General features: G+C 42.2%; 1 protein-coding gene and 1 long non-coding RNA gene across 22 annotated transcripts in view; one reads left to right on the forward strand and one right to left on the reverse strand.

Moving 5' to 3' along the window:
- On the reverse strand, positions 9,702–11,688 carry LOC110395302. Its single transcript, XR_002436321.1, has 2 exons — positions 11,485–11,688; positions 9,702–10,296 (listed from the first exon to the last, which is right to left on the reverse strand). It is a non-coding gene; the product is annotated as an uncharacterized LOC110395302 (long non-coding RNA).
- Positions 11,364–16,669, forward strand: part of MTA3 (metastasis associated 1 family member 3) — a 696,451-nt gene continuing 691,145 nt past the window's right edge. For 19 of the 21 annotated variants that reach the window (XR_002436305.1, XR_002436306.1, XR_002436307.1 and 16 more), the window contains exons 1-3: positions 11,364–11,494; positions 13,300–13,367; positions 14,559–14,652. Coding sequence is in view for 4 of the 21 variants with exons in the window: in XM_021389468.1 (XP_021245143.1) it covers positions 11,467–11,494; positions 13,300–13,367; positions 14,559–14,652 (190 nt within the window). In the remaining 17 variants the exon portion in view is untranslated. Of the gene's footprint in view, positions 11,495–11,920; positions 12,561–13,299; positions 13,368–14,558; positions 14,653–16,669 lie in introns of those variants that run through there. The other 2 variants (XM_021389471.1, XM_021389470.1) reach the window with 2 other exon arrangements.

A 16,669-nucleotide genomic window follows, 5' to 3' on the forward strand; every position in this document is an offset into this window, starting at 1 on the left:
GGATTTGGTGTGTTCATATCCCTCCTCGGGACATTGGCAGACCTGATTCTGCAGTGCAATGAGGTGTTAAAGCCTTTGCGTTGTAAGAGCCTCAGGAACAACTGGAGCATAGCTCCATTACAGCTACAGGGAAGCCAATAAAGCTTCTCCAGCCCGAGTTTGCCCATAGGATGTTAAATGGAAGTTTGTCTCTTGTTGCTGTGCAGATAGAAGCTAAAGATCCCTCAGCACTTTCTGCAACTCGTCTGACTTATATGCAACATACTGGACAGTGCTCTGCTTCTGGCAAAGAGGCCGTGCTATCCTTGGATGCTTGTAAGCAGTTGTGTGCAGTCCTCCCCAAGTGCTGACACAATCTTTCTCAACATCCAAGCAAATTACATGGACGTTCCCTGAGTTCACTGCTGCACCCCAGGCATGAGTTAGCATCTGCTTCTAGGAGCACTAACTTCTCACCCCATATATCAAATGATTCCTTCCTCCATCATGCCCTGGGAGTGATCATCCCATCATCTCCATTATACAGCTAGAATTGTCCCCTGTAGCCAGAAAGATTCTCAGTTTTCCTCTCCCTTCATAGAATCATGGAATCATTAAGGTTTAAAAGGACCTCTAAGGTCATCTAGTCCAGCCATCAACCCATCACCTCACCACAGGTGCCACATCTACCCTTTTGTGGTGGTAGGCTATTCTTCATGACGGTACCGTCAAGAGTGACTTCAGGATATAGCAACAGATGTGCTGGATCAAGTATTTTTTTTTACTTGCAGCAAAATCCACCAGGACTACACAGTAGATTGTTAATTCTCCCTGTCTAAAAATAGTGTTCAGAACACCCGAGAAGTTTTTGAGATTAAACCAACCACATGAGAAAATACTTTTTTCTTTTTTCACTGTAGAAATATTCATTTGTGTATGATTTTTATGCTATGTTCTCCTCCAGAGTAAGTTTCCATAGCTTCATTCTATGCAATTACTGATTTCATAATGATTATTATTATTTTTAAGCACATTTTTGCCTCTTTCAACACACTTCTCTTCCTCTGCTGGCAACTGCCGACCCACCTACATGCAGGCAGGCCTGTCCCCATGCTTTAGGTTCACGGAGGTCACAGTTGTAACATGTTCATTAATTTTTCTTTTCCTGCTAATGACAGAAAAGGGAGGAGGACTCTCTGCTCTCCCCTCGAGGAGGGAGGAGTGGGATTCAGAGAAAAGGGTAGACAGTGGAATTCCTCTAGAGTGCGTGCCAAGCCCATAATGAAATTGCAGCTGGAGGACACGTGTTCCTTCACCACCGTGGGGTGTTTGCTCTCAGAAGTGGTTGTGTCACACAGACCTCAAGTGTGCCACTCACACTGCAGCAGTGGCCAGTGCTGCTCTGACTCTTCTGTCAGTGTCCCTGCAGCACAGAGAGCTGCAGCATTAGTAGTTTCAATAGCCCTGAATTTTCTTGCTCCCTGCTGGGACAAACTCTAGCAGCTGAGGTTGGAGGGACTTTGGCATCAGCTTTGCCATCAGCTTAGGACTAACTCCAGCCTGGATGTGGTGCCAAAGCAAAATTTCATAGTCTTGATAACAAAACAAATCATGCCTGGCTTGGAAATAATGGTGCCAAAGCAAAATTTCATAGTGTTGATAACAAAACAAATCTTGCCTGGCTTGGAAATAATGGTTAAGGAGCAGATTGTTGCTGCAGTCTGCAGAGCTATGCAAATTTACTCTGATATAGATCTTTGGTAAATGTTCAGTACAATTCGTTTTTTGCATGTTAGGTGCCAGGCAGGTTTACTTGCCTTTCAATTGCAGGAGCTGGAATGAAACAAAGAGCTTGCTTCAGATTCTAAATCAGGTCTTCCTTTGGTAGCCAGGAGTTTGTGATGTTTTCTTGGACGGACTGGGGGGGAGTAGGGCAAAGGGAGGGAGGGTCTATTGCGCAAACAAGACAGAACACCTCAACAATTTCAAAAATGTAATAGGAAGAAATTTGTACGTGTCCTTTGGAAAAGCTCAACACCATGTAATGAGACATTCTGCACAGTGTTGCACTTCAGTGAATACAGTATTGTCCTGGTTCTGAAAGGTGCAAGATTGGAGGAACAAGTTTCTGTGGCAGACCTCCCTGCCCAGGAACTGCAGCATTCTTACGGCGTGTTCCAGAAGCTGGAGGAGCTTCCTTCTTTTGGGGGAATTGGGCTTCTTTTAGTTATTATTATTTTTTATCATGTCCTCATGCTCAAGTCTGCAATGCATGACCTTAAGATGACTTTTTTTCCTTAATTTTCTGAAGAATATTGGATCATTAGCACGCTTTTTTCCTCAGCGGGTTTAAATGTGACTCTTACTTCTTCTCTCTTTTGAGAAATTTCATCTGTTTAAACATTTGTGCTTCCAAACAGACTTTGCACGGGGAACATACATCTCACGTTTGCAGTGCCTTGTTTGTCTGAGCTCTTTCCCCCTGCAGTTATGTCTTCGGTTCTGAGATCCATCTAATTCAGTAATTCACATTGCTGTGTTGTTGTTGTTGTTTTTTTTATTTGTCTAGTAAATTTTATTTCTTCTTCCAAAGATAAAAAGAATGAGGAATGAAAATCTTGTGGGTTTTTTTTTAATTTTTGTTTTGGTTTGTTTGTTTGTTTGTTTCAAAGAAAGAGGTACAAAAACAGGGAGCCCTCTTGTGAGCGTCCTACTCAAGAAGTGATGAGTTCTTCCTCTTCCTCTCTTGTGCCTCTGTGTAACCGGAGGAGTTCCCTGCTCAGCCTGCAGAGCACCGAGGCGCTGCAGTCTCCCACTCAGAGATGCGGTGCCGGCACGGCTGCGCCTGGGGAATGCTCCCTCCATCCAAAGACGCATACAGTTGCCATGGCTGAGTCCCAGCAGGACCAAGCGATGTGCCACAGCCTGGTGCTCTGTCTCATTATTTCCACAGATTAATTGTTAAATATTCCTTACAGTCTCCTTGTCTCTTAAATTCAATATTTCAATGACTTAACAGAATGTGAGCATACTCAGCACTGCCAGATATATAATCGGATTTTCTGCTTGTGCTGTTGATTTTTATTTTTTATTTTTTTAACAATCTCTTAGACTGAATTTACAGTGGTACGACTGAGAGTTAGTTATGGCCCAGTATTTCTAACTCTCTGTAGGCAAATAATATAATACATTTTCATCACTAGTAATGATAGCCTGCCTAGTACTCCAGTATTCAATATATTAAAGTAATTTTTTTAGCTTGCAGTAACAAATTCCATGGAAAAGAATCTGCACTGTAAAAAAGATGTGGCTATTTAGGTCAACTAACTCAAGAGACAGCTATTCTGAGTAACAAAACAATTATTTCTCATAGATAAATTCTTGGTACGGTTGTTTTCAGGCATTAGACTCTTGGTGTATTTTGTTGACAGAAAAGCAATCTTCTCTGTTTCCTACCAGAGAAATAATTCTGTAGTAAAAAAGAAAGACAGAAAGAAAGTAGTTCCTGGGTTCCTTAAACTTCACAGGACAAATTTCAGCCCAGTGCAAACTATTGCTGCCAAGTTATAAACCTTGGAATGGAGGCTGGTGATGGCAATAGCAATGGAGAAAATTTTAAAGTTATGAATGGTGACATGATGGGTTCTCTGGGCCCAGAAATTTTGTACTCAGAGGGGACTGCAAGACTGATGTGTCTGAAATAGCAATGCTATCCCTTGGTGTTCAGAACAGCAGAGAGAAGGTGAATTTCAATTTAATACTCAATTCCAGAAAGATTGTGAACGAGTTACTTCTGTCCTCTTTGGTGCAGAAATAGTTCTGGCAGCATAATGAGGTTTTCCCAGTGCCTGTAGGAAACAGCTCACTGCTGAGCAACAAGGTTCTTGAACTGTGCACTGCCTTCAGAAATGTACTTGAATTTGTTAAGAACTGATAGAACAGCAAATATTGCTTTCAGAAATTGAGACAGAAACCCACAGGTGAATAAGGAAGCTGCTCAGCAGCACAATTTGTCCCATTTAGTAGTAGATTTAGTAGTGTAAACTCCTTGGCATCTGCATGCCATCCTATAGGAGGCAACACTACACCCCTGCACAAACAACTTCTGCTGCTTCTCTCATCACAACAGATCACGAGGCTATATTCAGTTAGCTGTTATTTTATTTTCTAAACAGAAAAGGTTGATGGCTGAGCACATGATTTGTGTTCTGAGTAAAATATTCATTGACAATCATAAATAACCTTCCTCATCACAAAACGTAAGGAAACTGACAGGAAAGAACCCCATCAGAACATGTAATCTCCTTAAAATATTCATTAAAAATGTAATATTCTGGAAGACTTGACAGTCACTATGGCTAGGAAATTATTATTGCAATTGTCCCCTCCCTCTCATGGTCCACTATTATGAACTCTTTTCATAGAGAAGGTTGTGGAGAGCTGATGTTATGAATAGTTATTACCAGAGCCTCTCCAGCACTGCAAAGTTTAAGTTCTGTACTTTGTATTATGCATCTCCAGTTGACATTAATGAAAGCAGATGGCATTCAGCGCCTCTTTGAACTGAGACCTACAGGGATGGGTTTGGGTGTTGACCACTGCTCAGCTACAGACCCAGCTGGTCCTCAAAGGCATTAAATCTTCTTTTGGGAGGATGATCAGAACTCCTGGAAGCAGTTCTAGGCAACACCCATGAGCTGGCCTTTTCTCTCTCAGAATATATGTGCTTTAGCAACATAAACTGTAATAATCTTCTCTCTGATGTCATTGGGCATTTTGCATACATGGATATTTGTACTTTGACCTTACTGCTAGTTGTTACTCAAGTGAAATTCAGGAACTGGCTTCAGTGAAAATAGTCCCAAATAACTTATTGCCTAGTTTTTTTGGTTTGATTCATTTAGGCTGTGTTTTGTATTTTTTTTTATCATTGCTGTTGATATGCATTAGTTTAAAAACTTTTACAGACTCCTCAATGGAACACAGCTGTGTCAGTATAAAAGGTGGTTATTCCATTACAGCTTATTCTTCTTGTTAGCAAGAATACAAAACCAAACACGCTGTAATGCATGTGAGCTCAGGGCTCCTTCTTTCTACAATGTTTATTGTTTGGTTGGTTTGTTTAGTTTGGAACTTCTAAGTTCTGTCCCAGAGCAGCACTTGCAGGATGGACACCATGAAATGTTTTCTATTGCAGAGCCATTGGATCAGGGAATCTAGGTTATTTCCAAGAGCATTTTGCAAAAGGTACTTCTTTGGCCATATTCTTCTTGAAAGCAAGAATTTGAGATTTTCTCTAGCAGTTCTCCTCATTGGCCAATTCCCCGCTTCAAAGTAGTTGGTTGGGTAGCTTGGAGGAAGACAGAGGAGTGGAAGCATTCCATTTGGGCTCAGTTATCTCACCTATATGCTGTACTTTTGCATTTGGTGTACCTTGTTTTTTGTTGTTTATATTGAAATATAAATGATAGGAGTTATTTGTTTCTAAGCACATAAAATATTGCTTGGTATTCTAAGCAATACTGTAGAATATTAAAACTCAGGTATTTGCAGACTCCATTGTCTAGATTTTATGGATTTCCATCCGTAGCAGTAACCAAGACTCAAGGTGCAAGAGGGTCTAGTAGTGGAGGTTAACATATATTTATAGGCTCATCTCCTAAATGGCCCTGAAGACTGCAGAGCTAAACATCTTCACTCTGTCAGGGAGAAGAATAAAACTTGATGGACTAGGCCTGGGCATGGGGTATCAGACAGTAGTACTGATATCTGCCTTCCATACAAAGGAAGGAGACTAGACTGCAATAATCAGGAGATTTTCACAGGATGTGGATGCTTCAGAGGGTGATCACTTGTTCAGTTATTCAGTTTGTGCCTATTTGAAACATATCTGGCTATTCTTGTGCCTGCTCAGCACAAGCAGATAACCGTAACTACAGAACTTGCAGGACATACAAGTTGGTTTAACATCTAAACTTACACTCCTGGTTATACTCCTGTTTATGAAATATGTAAGATCTCCTGTTCCCTGGCAAGCAACAGAGAAATAGCAGGCACATTCTCAGTGTAACCATTTTCTCATTCTGTCATTGTGTGTTATGGGGCACAGGGTTTTCAAAGTGTTTATTTCTTCTTGCCAGGCATAACACAGAGCTGATATAGAGCAAATAAACAAAACAGCATGCCAGCTTTGCACCTCGGGAGCCTCTTGTAGCCTCTTATCCTGCAATATTTCTTGTGTCATCACCTCATGCCTGGTGTGGTGACCTGGGTTACCTCCAGTTCTCTTGCTGCCCGAAGGTGTATTTTGTGTTTTCCTGAGAAAACACTGTGTGTACTTTGCTGACTTCAGCCAGGTATGTGATTGTTGCCAGCCTGGAAGCAACCACTGATTCTTTCAGAAATAACAGTGCTGCCACAGTCCTGGGGAGTGTTGCTGCTCCCCAGCACACACACTGCATGGGGATGCGAGTCATCAAGTCAGCAGCCTGTGAACCAGGTGGGCAAACTGACCTCCTCTGTGGCACTACTTATTTTTAGAAATAAACATCATTTGATTACAAAGGTAAATTCACTATGTGTGAGCAGGCACGGTTCCAGTGACTGAAGAGGAAGGTGTACGTGTATTGCACCAGAGATAAAATGTCCTTGAAATTCACCCAGCCATTTCAGAACTGATGTTTCTTATACCAACAGCGTAGCAAGCGATTGTTGGGTCACCATGCTGACCCGCATAAAGCAATTACTCTGATTTTCCAAGCTGAAATAGAAAGAGTACTGAGAATTTTAGGTCAAACGCTTCCATAATGGAAGCACACAGCAGTGGCTGGAGGCATGGTGAGGCACGAAGAGACTAACTGTACCTTTGATCAATAAGTTGCACTCGGGTGGTACTTGCCTGTAATCACACAGTCCCTGGAAAAACTGAGCCAAACAGATGCTGAGTCCTTGACTTAAATTAATTCTGCTCAGATGAATGTACCGTACTCTACTTAAATCTGTGTCATTAAGCACCTTTGACAGCATTTTAGCAGGTGTTTAGTATGAAAAATAGATCAATTGAGGGAAGAGGAGAAATAACGAGTAAATCCAGTGCAGCGTATTTAATCTCTATCTTGTATAATTGTATTTAAGACCAAAATGGCTTCATTTAGGAGTACCGCATGTGAATGCAACACACCGATGTGCTTCCAACTGCTCTGATTCTCAGCTTCACTTACGTCAAAACTAACACAGGTGTACAATAGTTCTCATCTTAGTCCTAATGAAGTCAGCCACAAAACTCACACTGACTTTAAGAGAAGCCAGATGTGCACTCAAGTCTTCTGCAAAGCCAGCAAACAAAATGGGTTACCAAACTAGAATCCTAGAGCTGTAGGCTTTTTCTCTGTTAGGATGTGAGCTGCAAAATACATTGGCAGGTATCAACTATAGCTCTGGGTGGGCAAATTTCCCTTTTCTTTTTTCTTGATTTTTTATCTGATTACCAAACAAGATCTTTACTTTGTTACTGAGTTTACTAGCAAATCCTGTGAGAGTTATGCCTGTGGAGTGAAAGAAATGCAATTCTTGAACATATAGTCTTCAGTAATGTATGGTCATTAATAGTAGTTTCTTACAGATTCATGACAAACCACACTTTAATATCCCTCTCTCAAACCAATAGTTGTATTTCCATTTGTGATAGAACAGTTTTCATCATAGCATATGCAGTCAGAATATGAAGAGGGATACAAGGTCTGACTTCTTTTGCACAAAGCGTCCTTAATTTAATTGTATGATTTATGGGAAATAAGATTATACTTTGTTTCAAAGCAGTGCCATATGGCAGCCTATACCATCTATCTACGTAACTCTATGATGCTTAGTGGAAAACCATTACCAATATCTCTTTTCAATACCCACTCAAATAATATCTTGTTGCCAGCATAAGCACCACTTTTCTCTACGCATTGATTTAGTGGCATTCTTAGGACTTTAAGATTTGGATTGAGTTTCTAAATCTGCAGTCTGCTGATAATTCAGCAATTAACTTTATGCTATAGTTTAAATCATACTTAATGAAAATAGTGACATTATATTTAGCTGTCTCTGGAGAGATCTGATTCACAGAGTTGATAAAAACAAATAAAAAACCCACATAATTTCTGATGTCAAGAGAAGATTTTATTTTGGGAGAGGGTTTGGGGTAGTTTTTTTAATTATTATTTGCTGATTTATGAAGAGGCTGAGATGGAAGCGTCTGGTACGGATTGCACCTAGCTTGTACTTCAGTAAAGGCAGCCACAATTTTGGATTTCAATAATGAACACTGAATTCTATATTATTGTAAATTAAATTTAAAAATCTTCCCCCAACCTTTTGTACAAGGGAAGTTATCTAAGGCTTTTATGAGTACATTCATGAATATTAATATGGAAAAATGTTTTTCTTCAGTGACTAAATAAGGAATAGCAGTAGGAATTATGCTTCTGTTAGAAAATCATTTATGAGATTTTGCAAGCATGTACATAACCCAGTCTGACAGACCTGAAACTGTACTAACTGGCATGTTTTTCCATGCTAGATGAAAGTGACTTTGTTTATGCTACAAATAATGTTTGATTCATGGACAAGTCTGCGAACTACCCAAGTCCTCTGTGGCAATGAATTACTCTTGGTGTGAGTAGGAGCTTAGGCTGATAAGGAATGATAATAATGTAAAGTTCTTTAACTCTTTGCATGGGTTACATGCATACAGCCTGCTTATCCATTGCAGCAAAGGTGTACTAACAAGGCAGCCACATTCCCTTGGCACAAATGAATAAAATCTCTGCTTAATGTTTCTTCTGTTGCCAAAATGAAACTCGGAGTCTGAGGGACTTTGAGTTAGGACCTGCAAGTACGGCTCAAGGATGGGAAACACTAAAGGCCTTTTCCTCTCTGTTGTATCAATATGAGGATGTGTCTCCATTAAAACTCTACAAGGAGCTCTGTACCTTTAATTAAAGTACAAATAACTCTTTACTGTTTTTGTTGATTTCAGTGTGATGTTCCTACATCCAAAAATACTTCAGTCTTATGCACACTTCAATCAATATATTTTATTTTAAACCTCTGAACTGTCAGGTTAATTTAGTAGGAAGATTTGTCGTCATCACTGATGTCTTCTGCAAGCAAGTTTCATATGTTTTCATTTTGTTTTGTTTGGTCATTTGTTTGTTTTCTTTCTTGTTATTTTTTTGTTGTTTTTTCTTGTTTGTTTTAGATTTATAGAGAAGATACTGGACTGGAACCTTCAAAATTGGAACCTTCAATGTAAGTTGTTCAAAAGTTGCATAGTTGCAGCTAAGTGAATTTCATTTACCAGGTTGAGACAAAAATCTTATGTGATTTATTTTTTTCCTCAACAATGTTGTGGTTGAAACAAGAGGGCATTCAAGTTTTCCATTATATTTAATTTAGAAAAATGAAGATATTTAAACAACTTTAATTTTTCCTATTTTGAGATAGCACAGAAAATAAACTGTGTCCAAGCTTTTGTGTTTGCTTTACCAAAATAAAATACACTGACAGTGCTGCAGCTCAGCACCTGAGCACAGCAAGAAGTGTCTTTGCCTTCCCCAGCTTGTAGCAGCAACTCTGAGCCAGGCAAAACCAGGACACAGCACAACATTGGATTGCACAGCCTGTGACTGTACGAACTGCCTTAGTGTGAACAATCAGGCCCGGGGATTCAGTGCTAAGGTATACAAATGGCATTCTTTATTTATTTGGGCTGTTACGCATGCCTAAGTCAGGCAGCTATAAATAAGGTTTTATCTTGCTGCTTTCAGGCTGTCATCCTGGAGGGGCAGCTCGGGACTGTGGGAATTCCTGGGCTGTTTGTTTGCTCACGATTTTGGAAAGGCAAATTCTGTACCTTCAGAAGCTGCCCTCCTCATATCTAAGCCACGCCTTCAGTTCACGGGAGGGAGAGTCTGCTTCCACTGAAATTCACTCCTTGCTGGATGAGGACGTGGTAAGCTTCAGAGCGTGGGAAATTCCTCTCATGTCACAGTGCAGGCTTCAACTGAGGGAAGGAGCTCGAAGGTGTTTTGTTTAATTGATAACAACTGCGACAAGCCAACTATTTGCTTTTACTACTCTCCTGCCTTCAAATTTTATCCTCTGTTTCACTAACCAGGCAGTAAACCACAAGAGTGAAAATAACCCCCCACCTAACTTCTAGCTTCTTTTATTTGGTCCCCGATACAGCAGTGCTGTTGTGTCTGGGGGGAACCAGCCGGATAGTGCTGCAGCCTCCCAAGGGCTTTCTTTCAGCTCTCACAGATGTTCCTGCCAGGAGAGAAAATAGAGGATGATATCAGACCTTTCATTAATGACTGAGTTTGTTGCTGTTTATTAAAGAGGGTCACCTGACTGTGTGTTTTGTGCACCAGGTGCACATCATTCAGCAATTCTGTAATCTGTTTGACTCAAAGCAGCATTTCAGACAGTTAAATGTGCAGTAAAAGAAACAGTCATCTTATCGGCCCAGATTCATGGAAAGGGAGAAAGTGAGGAGACGTCACTTGAAACACTGGGGAAACTCATTTTTCTCCCAGGATGAACTGAAAAACTTCCTTGGTAATGCTCAAGATGCATGCTGAAAAATCTGGAGTGTGAAACAAGTAATAAATCACCACCATCCTTGCAAGAGAAATGATAAAAAGCCCTTCTCCTCGAAGGCAGCAGCGTAAAATTGGCCATAAAGCATGTAGATGGTTTGCGGTGGTGCAGACTGTGTACAAACACGGGGAGGTGGCTTCCTGCAACATCAAGATCGATATTTTTGAGGCACTTCCTTCATCAGGTGACTTGCAAGCAGCTCCTTCAGCCCTTCCTCACGCCGAGGTGCTGCGGGACCTATCTTTGTCCTGTCGAGGACGCTTTCTGCTGCCCCTCGCCGAGTACAGCAGACGGCTCGAGAAGCCGCAAAGCATGCCCCTGGGTCGCATCCCGCTCTTTGTAGGGAAACAAACCCTCTCCCAACCGATCATCAACAGGTGCTGCGCGCACACGTGTGCCAAACTTTCCCCCAGCTGCCGCAAGTAGCTGCCCACGGAGAGAAGCCGCTTGGCTACGGGGAACAAAGGCCCGAGTGGGGCACAAACCGTCGTGATGCGGTGGGGGGGACTCGGCCACGGCACGCCGACCCATCAGGGCATGCAGGGGATGCAGGGGATGCGGCCGCACCCCCAGGGGTCGGCGGGCGGCAGTCGAGCCCCACGCCCGACCCAGGGCCGATGTGCACGCTGAGGCGGAGGCGGCAGGGGCGGTTTTTAACCCCTTCCCCGCCGGGCGGCTCCGGAAGCGGCGGCCCCTCGAGGCGCGGCGCTGTGTCCTGCGCCCGGGCGGGGAGGGCTGGCGCAGGGTGGGGGCGAGCGCGGGGCGGGGGGGCCGCGGGAGCCGCTCCCTCCTCGCCCAGCCCGGCCCGGCGGCGGGAGGAGGGCGCAGAGCGCAGACATGGCGGCCAACATGTACCGAGTGGGAGGTAGGTGGCGGCGGGGCAGCGCCCGCACGGTGACCACGGCTCCGCGCCCCGCAGCGCTCCCGACCCGCCGGGCTGAGAAGGGGCTTCCCGGCCCCCCCCGCCTTCCTTCCCCAGCGCCCCGGCCCCGAGCGGGGCACCCGGGCCCGGCCGGGGAGAAGCGGAGGACGCAGGTTCCTCCCCGCAGCCCCGCGCGCAGGGTAGGAGGCCGCCCCGCGCCGAGCGGCACAAGGGCAGCGCCGCCCTCCGCAGGGAAGGAAGGAAGGAAGGACGGACGGACGGACGGACGGACGGGGGGAGCGGCGCCGCCGGCTTCTTCCCGGGCCGGGCATGGCCGCCCTTCGCGCCTCCTGCGATGGCCGTGCGGGCTCGGGCGGCCTGGCGGGCGGTGCGCCCCGGCCCTGTGGCACGGCTGGGCCCGGTGCTACTGCGGCCTGGCGGGCCCGGGCGGCGTGGTGCGGGCAGGCGGCACGGGGGTGGCCGTGGGCGCTGCGCTGCGGGCCGCGCCTCGGCGTCCTCCGAGCTCCTGCGCGCCTCCCCGCATCTCTTGGAGATGAATAGCGCATCGGCTCGGGTAGATGGAGGGGTCTGTCGGCTCGACTGGGTCGTTAATAGATGGCCGCTTGGCATGCGGCGAGAGCCGGGAGTCGCTTGGGAGCAAAACAAACATTGGATTTCTCACCCCCAGCCTGTCGAAATTGACTCTGATAACTTTCCATCCCCCCTTTCCCCCGCCGTGGAGCGTACATGTCTGTGTTCCAGCGCTGCTGCTCAGGTGCAGCGCGGAAGTTCACTTTTCGCTCCCTGCTTCTGCTCCTTGCTAAGCGCGATGCTATCAGGAGCCGTGCCCTCCCTCCCATCTCTTCAGTCTCTTTCTGTGTCAGTTTCAAGGTGTGCTGACATACCTACAGCTCGCCTGTCTACGCTCTCTTTTATCAGGGCATTGAGGCTGTAATCCCATCAGCCTTTACTCATCGCAGTAATCCCTACCCGAGCAGCGCTGTTGACATCTTGGTTGGGTTTGTTTCTTAGGTCATCGAGGCCCGGTTTTTTTGTTGTAATCTTAAGGGTGAGCAACAACCAGACATCTTACTCTTCCTTCAGTGCTAATTGAGCTACCTGAGGCTCTAATTGGCTTTAACCTAGCGTTAACGCATTGCAAAAGGTTTTATACATCCTTACGGTTCCTCTCACTCCCTATTCTTCTTAAATAAAACTTGTGAGACACGTCATGCAGAAGTCAGATACTGAGTGCGAAGTGTGACTGTCGTTTGATGGCTACTTTTACATTTGACACAAGTTTTGAGAAACCTATAGAAGGAAATGTTTTATGTGTCAGTTCTTTTGTGTGCATGTTACTTGGGAGTAGCTTTTAGGATGTGAGCAAATTTCCATATACTCTGTGAAATTACTCTTATTTTAATGATCCTAGAAGAGCTTTTGGTACAGAACCTCACAACTTGAGGATCTATTACTGTTTAACATAGTTTGCGGTTTGCATGCTAGTGAGCAGAGATGACAACAAAACCAAGTGTCAGAAAATGTACATTACTCATCCAGACAACTCTGTTACTGCAGCATGTGATAATAAATGTGAGGTAACATGTTACACAGGTATTATTTCTGTAATCTAGAAACTCACTAAGATCTCTCTTCTTAAATCTCCCTTAATGACAGAATGGTTGAGGTCGGAAAGGACCTCTGCAGGTCATCTGGAGGCTTCAGAAAAACTTTTGCACTAAAAATATATATTTTTAGCTATGTTATTTTCTGAAATAATATGATGTCTTTCATTTTTTTTGTTGCAGATTATGTTTATTTTGAAAATTCCTCCAGCAATCCGTATCTCATTAGGCGAATTGAAGAGCTTAACAAGGTACACAAACATCCAAGGTTCCTGCTTAGTTTTCATCAACTGTCAATGCACTTTTCCAAAACTGAGGGTGACTTACATCCCAAAAGATTTCTGTTTTTACTGCCTTGAGATTTGTTATGTGTTTATATTTCAGTTATTAAAATACTGCTGTGTAAGAAGTTGCAGTTCCACCCTTTTATCTAAGGAAACACCCAGTTTATCATTCTTGGTGAACAGGAGTTCCCTGCTGTAAAAAAATAAAATAAAATAAAAAATTCCAAACCAATTGTGTGGATGACTGAGGAAGTTACTATATTTAATTCTTTTCATGATGATGACACTGAATCCATCTGGAGTGATAGCGATAATGTAATGTGTCTGCTTCTGGATACGTACATAAAGAGCTTGTAGGTGTCAGTGAGACTTTTCAGTGATCCAGTAACAATACGCAGCTCCTGTGGATGTTTCTTACGTTGCTTTTTTGTAGCGCTGAATGAAGGACAGGCTTGCGAATTGAAATTGATACTGTATTCTCTTGTCTTTATCCCCAGTGTATTTTTATATAGGGTATGGAGCCTTTTCAGCGTGTCATCTTGGGAAAAGCATGAATATTTCTTAGATCTTATGCTACTAAGACTTTAAAAATATAATAAAGTAGTGTGGTTTTTTTTTACTTTTCCATTAAGCAGTAGTGTAAATTACAAATAAACTATTATGTCAAAAGTTAATGAGTAAAATGCTTATCATTATGCAAACAGGGATGATAATTTTTTTGGCTAATTTATTTTGTAATCTGAAGTTAATTTTCAAACCATGTAATATTAAATATGATTCTGGAAAAAAAAGGTTGAGGTACACATTTGTTGATACACGCGTTTCAGTCTAAAACTAGATTAAATATATATGTCTTCACAAGGTTCTACTGCTTCTTAGGTATTCTTACGTTAACATGATACTGGTGTTACATCCCTTAACATCCCTTAGTAGCTGAGTAATATATGTTATTGCATGTGTAAATAATTATAATCAATACTGTAATTTGATATGAAATTGATTAGCCCACGTCAGGAAGCAATTCCTGCAGTTCTGATCTCAGTCTGGCTATTCATGTAAGAACTAGTTAATTCAAAGAAAAAATTGCAAGTGGGGGACGTGCAGTCTGTGTTACTCAGCTGAGCAGGGACACACTCTGATTTAATTTATCTTTTGTAGACTGCTAATGGGAATGTGGAAGCGAAAGTGGTGTGCTTCTACAGGCGAAGAGATATTTCCAACAGCCTCATAATGCTTGCAGATAAGCATGCTAGTAAGTAGACTGCACGGCGCGTTTTCTCTTTCTATCACAGCCTGCTTGCTTTTTGCACTTCAAATTTCATTTCTTTGGCATGAGTAATGTATATTTTTGTTAAGCGTTAATTAATATCCATTCAGATTCTTATTGTTATCTGATATTGGCCCTGTTTCTAGTAGTTGTTTCTTGGAGTTTTAAACTGCACTAAAATGTGGGGAACTCTGTGGTAATGGGGAAAAACTTACTTTTGTCCTTCACTTAGCTGTTTCTGGTAGCTGCCCTTTGGTCAACAACTGAAACACTAGACTTCTCTGTAACACTGTAGCTAAGGGTGTAATACATTGTTAAATAACAGCTCAGTTAAGAATGAGTATTCAAAATTTTTGTACCTGTCATAAGTCTCCATTCTGCAATTTATCATAGTGCATCTCTTTAAAAACATTATCTAATGCCATGTTTTGTGGGCAGATAAATGATGTTGTAATAGGACTTGTAAGAAAATACCTTACAACTTATTTAAGGTCCAATTCTGCTAATGTTACTCATGTGGGTAGCCACAGCGAAGAGAAACAGCTAGGTTTTGGATATTAATTTGTTCTTTCAGTGTCCTTAGAGAATTGGAGGTGATTTAAATATGTAGTGTGAAGTACTAGCTTGATTTTAAAGCAGGGAGAAATAAGATACAGAATAAGATAATTTCTATTAAGGAAGGCATTTCCTAAATGTAGCACAGTATTTCAATGGAAGTTATTTTGTTTAAATGTTCTAGGGGTGTGGTTTAAGTACTTCTGCACGCACTTTAGCATTATTGTTGACCTATTAGTGATAGTCTGCCTCCAGTGTCATCGCAGTCTTTTCAGTTCTTCTATGTGAAAGGTATAGAAACACAGAAACATATGGATAGAAACATAGAACTTAAAGTGAGCCTCGCTAAACTTTTCCATGCTTCTTTCCTTTTTCTGTGCAGGGAAGGGAAGGATGAAAAAGAAAGCTATTTTACTAGGAATATAATTTTTGAATTTGATTTTTAAAACAGGAATCTTCAATTCCTGTTTAAAGGAATTCAAAGTAGAAATAAAAGAAATGTTAGTTCCATTGGCATCATTCAATCCGAAAAAGTGAAAAAAGATTTTCTAACTCCTCTGTGAGGTTTAGATTGCCGTCTCATCAGCACTTTAGCAAAAAGGATTTGCTGATGGTCCATTGCTCTTTCTCTCCAGTATGCTAGCACTGCTGTGAGGTCAGTAGAAGCACCAGGGAGTGTTCCACTGTGTCTTCTCTATTGAGAATCCCTTGCTGTTTTCATGTGAGAAAATAAAGGTGTAATTTCTAGCTGGTCCAACGAGCCTCTTTAGAACACCTCTATGTTTTACAGGTAGTAATTCTTATAACCATTGTTCTTAGCATTTAATTTTCTCTGTGGATGCTTTCTCTGTACATAATGCTTTCCTTCTCACCAATCTGCACAGCTGAATTGTCTTATGAGATGTGTATTTCATTGTAGAGGATGGCACATAGTGTAAAATTGCTGGACTGGATCTTCGTACAGCTCACACAGCAGATGTATTTAAATGTCAAATCAATTTAAATGTTTTGTTTCTGAAATACCAGTGTTCTGTTTAAAAAATATGATGTATGTAAACAAAATATTTGGGTATTTATGAACTGAATGTTTATATGACTAAACATTTTGGTGCTTCAACATTTCTACCTGTGTTTGTTAAAAAATAAAGCTTAAAAGACAGGGGTTTCTGCTGAAATGGAAATACTTGTTCAGTCACTGGTTACTCCAGTGTGCATATCCAGAGAAATCTCAAGTATATGGTCTGCTTGAGCTTTTCTAATGATATTTGCTCTTACTAGTGATTGTTACTTTTCTTTTCTGATTGTTGAAAGCTATCCTGACTGATGCATATTTTGAGATTTTTAGTTGAGTGAGAGGTTGGCTTTTTTGGGTGACACTGCAGTTTATGAAGGTTGCATTTTGTGATGTGGATACAAGCTCTATTTAATAAGATAAAATGCCTTTGTA

This window comes from Numida meleagris, chromosome 3 (genome assembly GCF_002078875.1).
Source record: "Numida meleagris isolate 19003 breed g44 Domestic line chromosome 3, NumMel1.0, whole genome shotgun sequence".
Lineage (NCBI taxonomy): Eukaryota > Metazoa > Chordata > Aves > Galliformes > Numididae > Numida > Numida meleagris.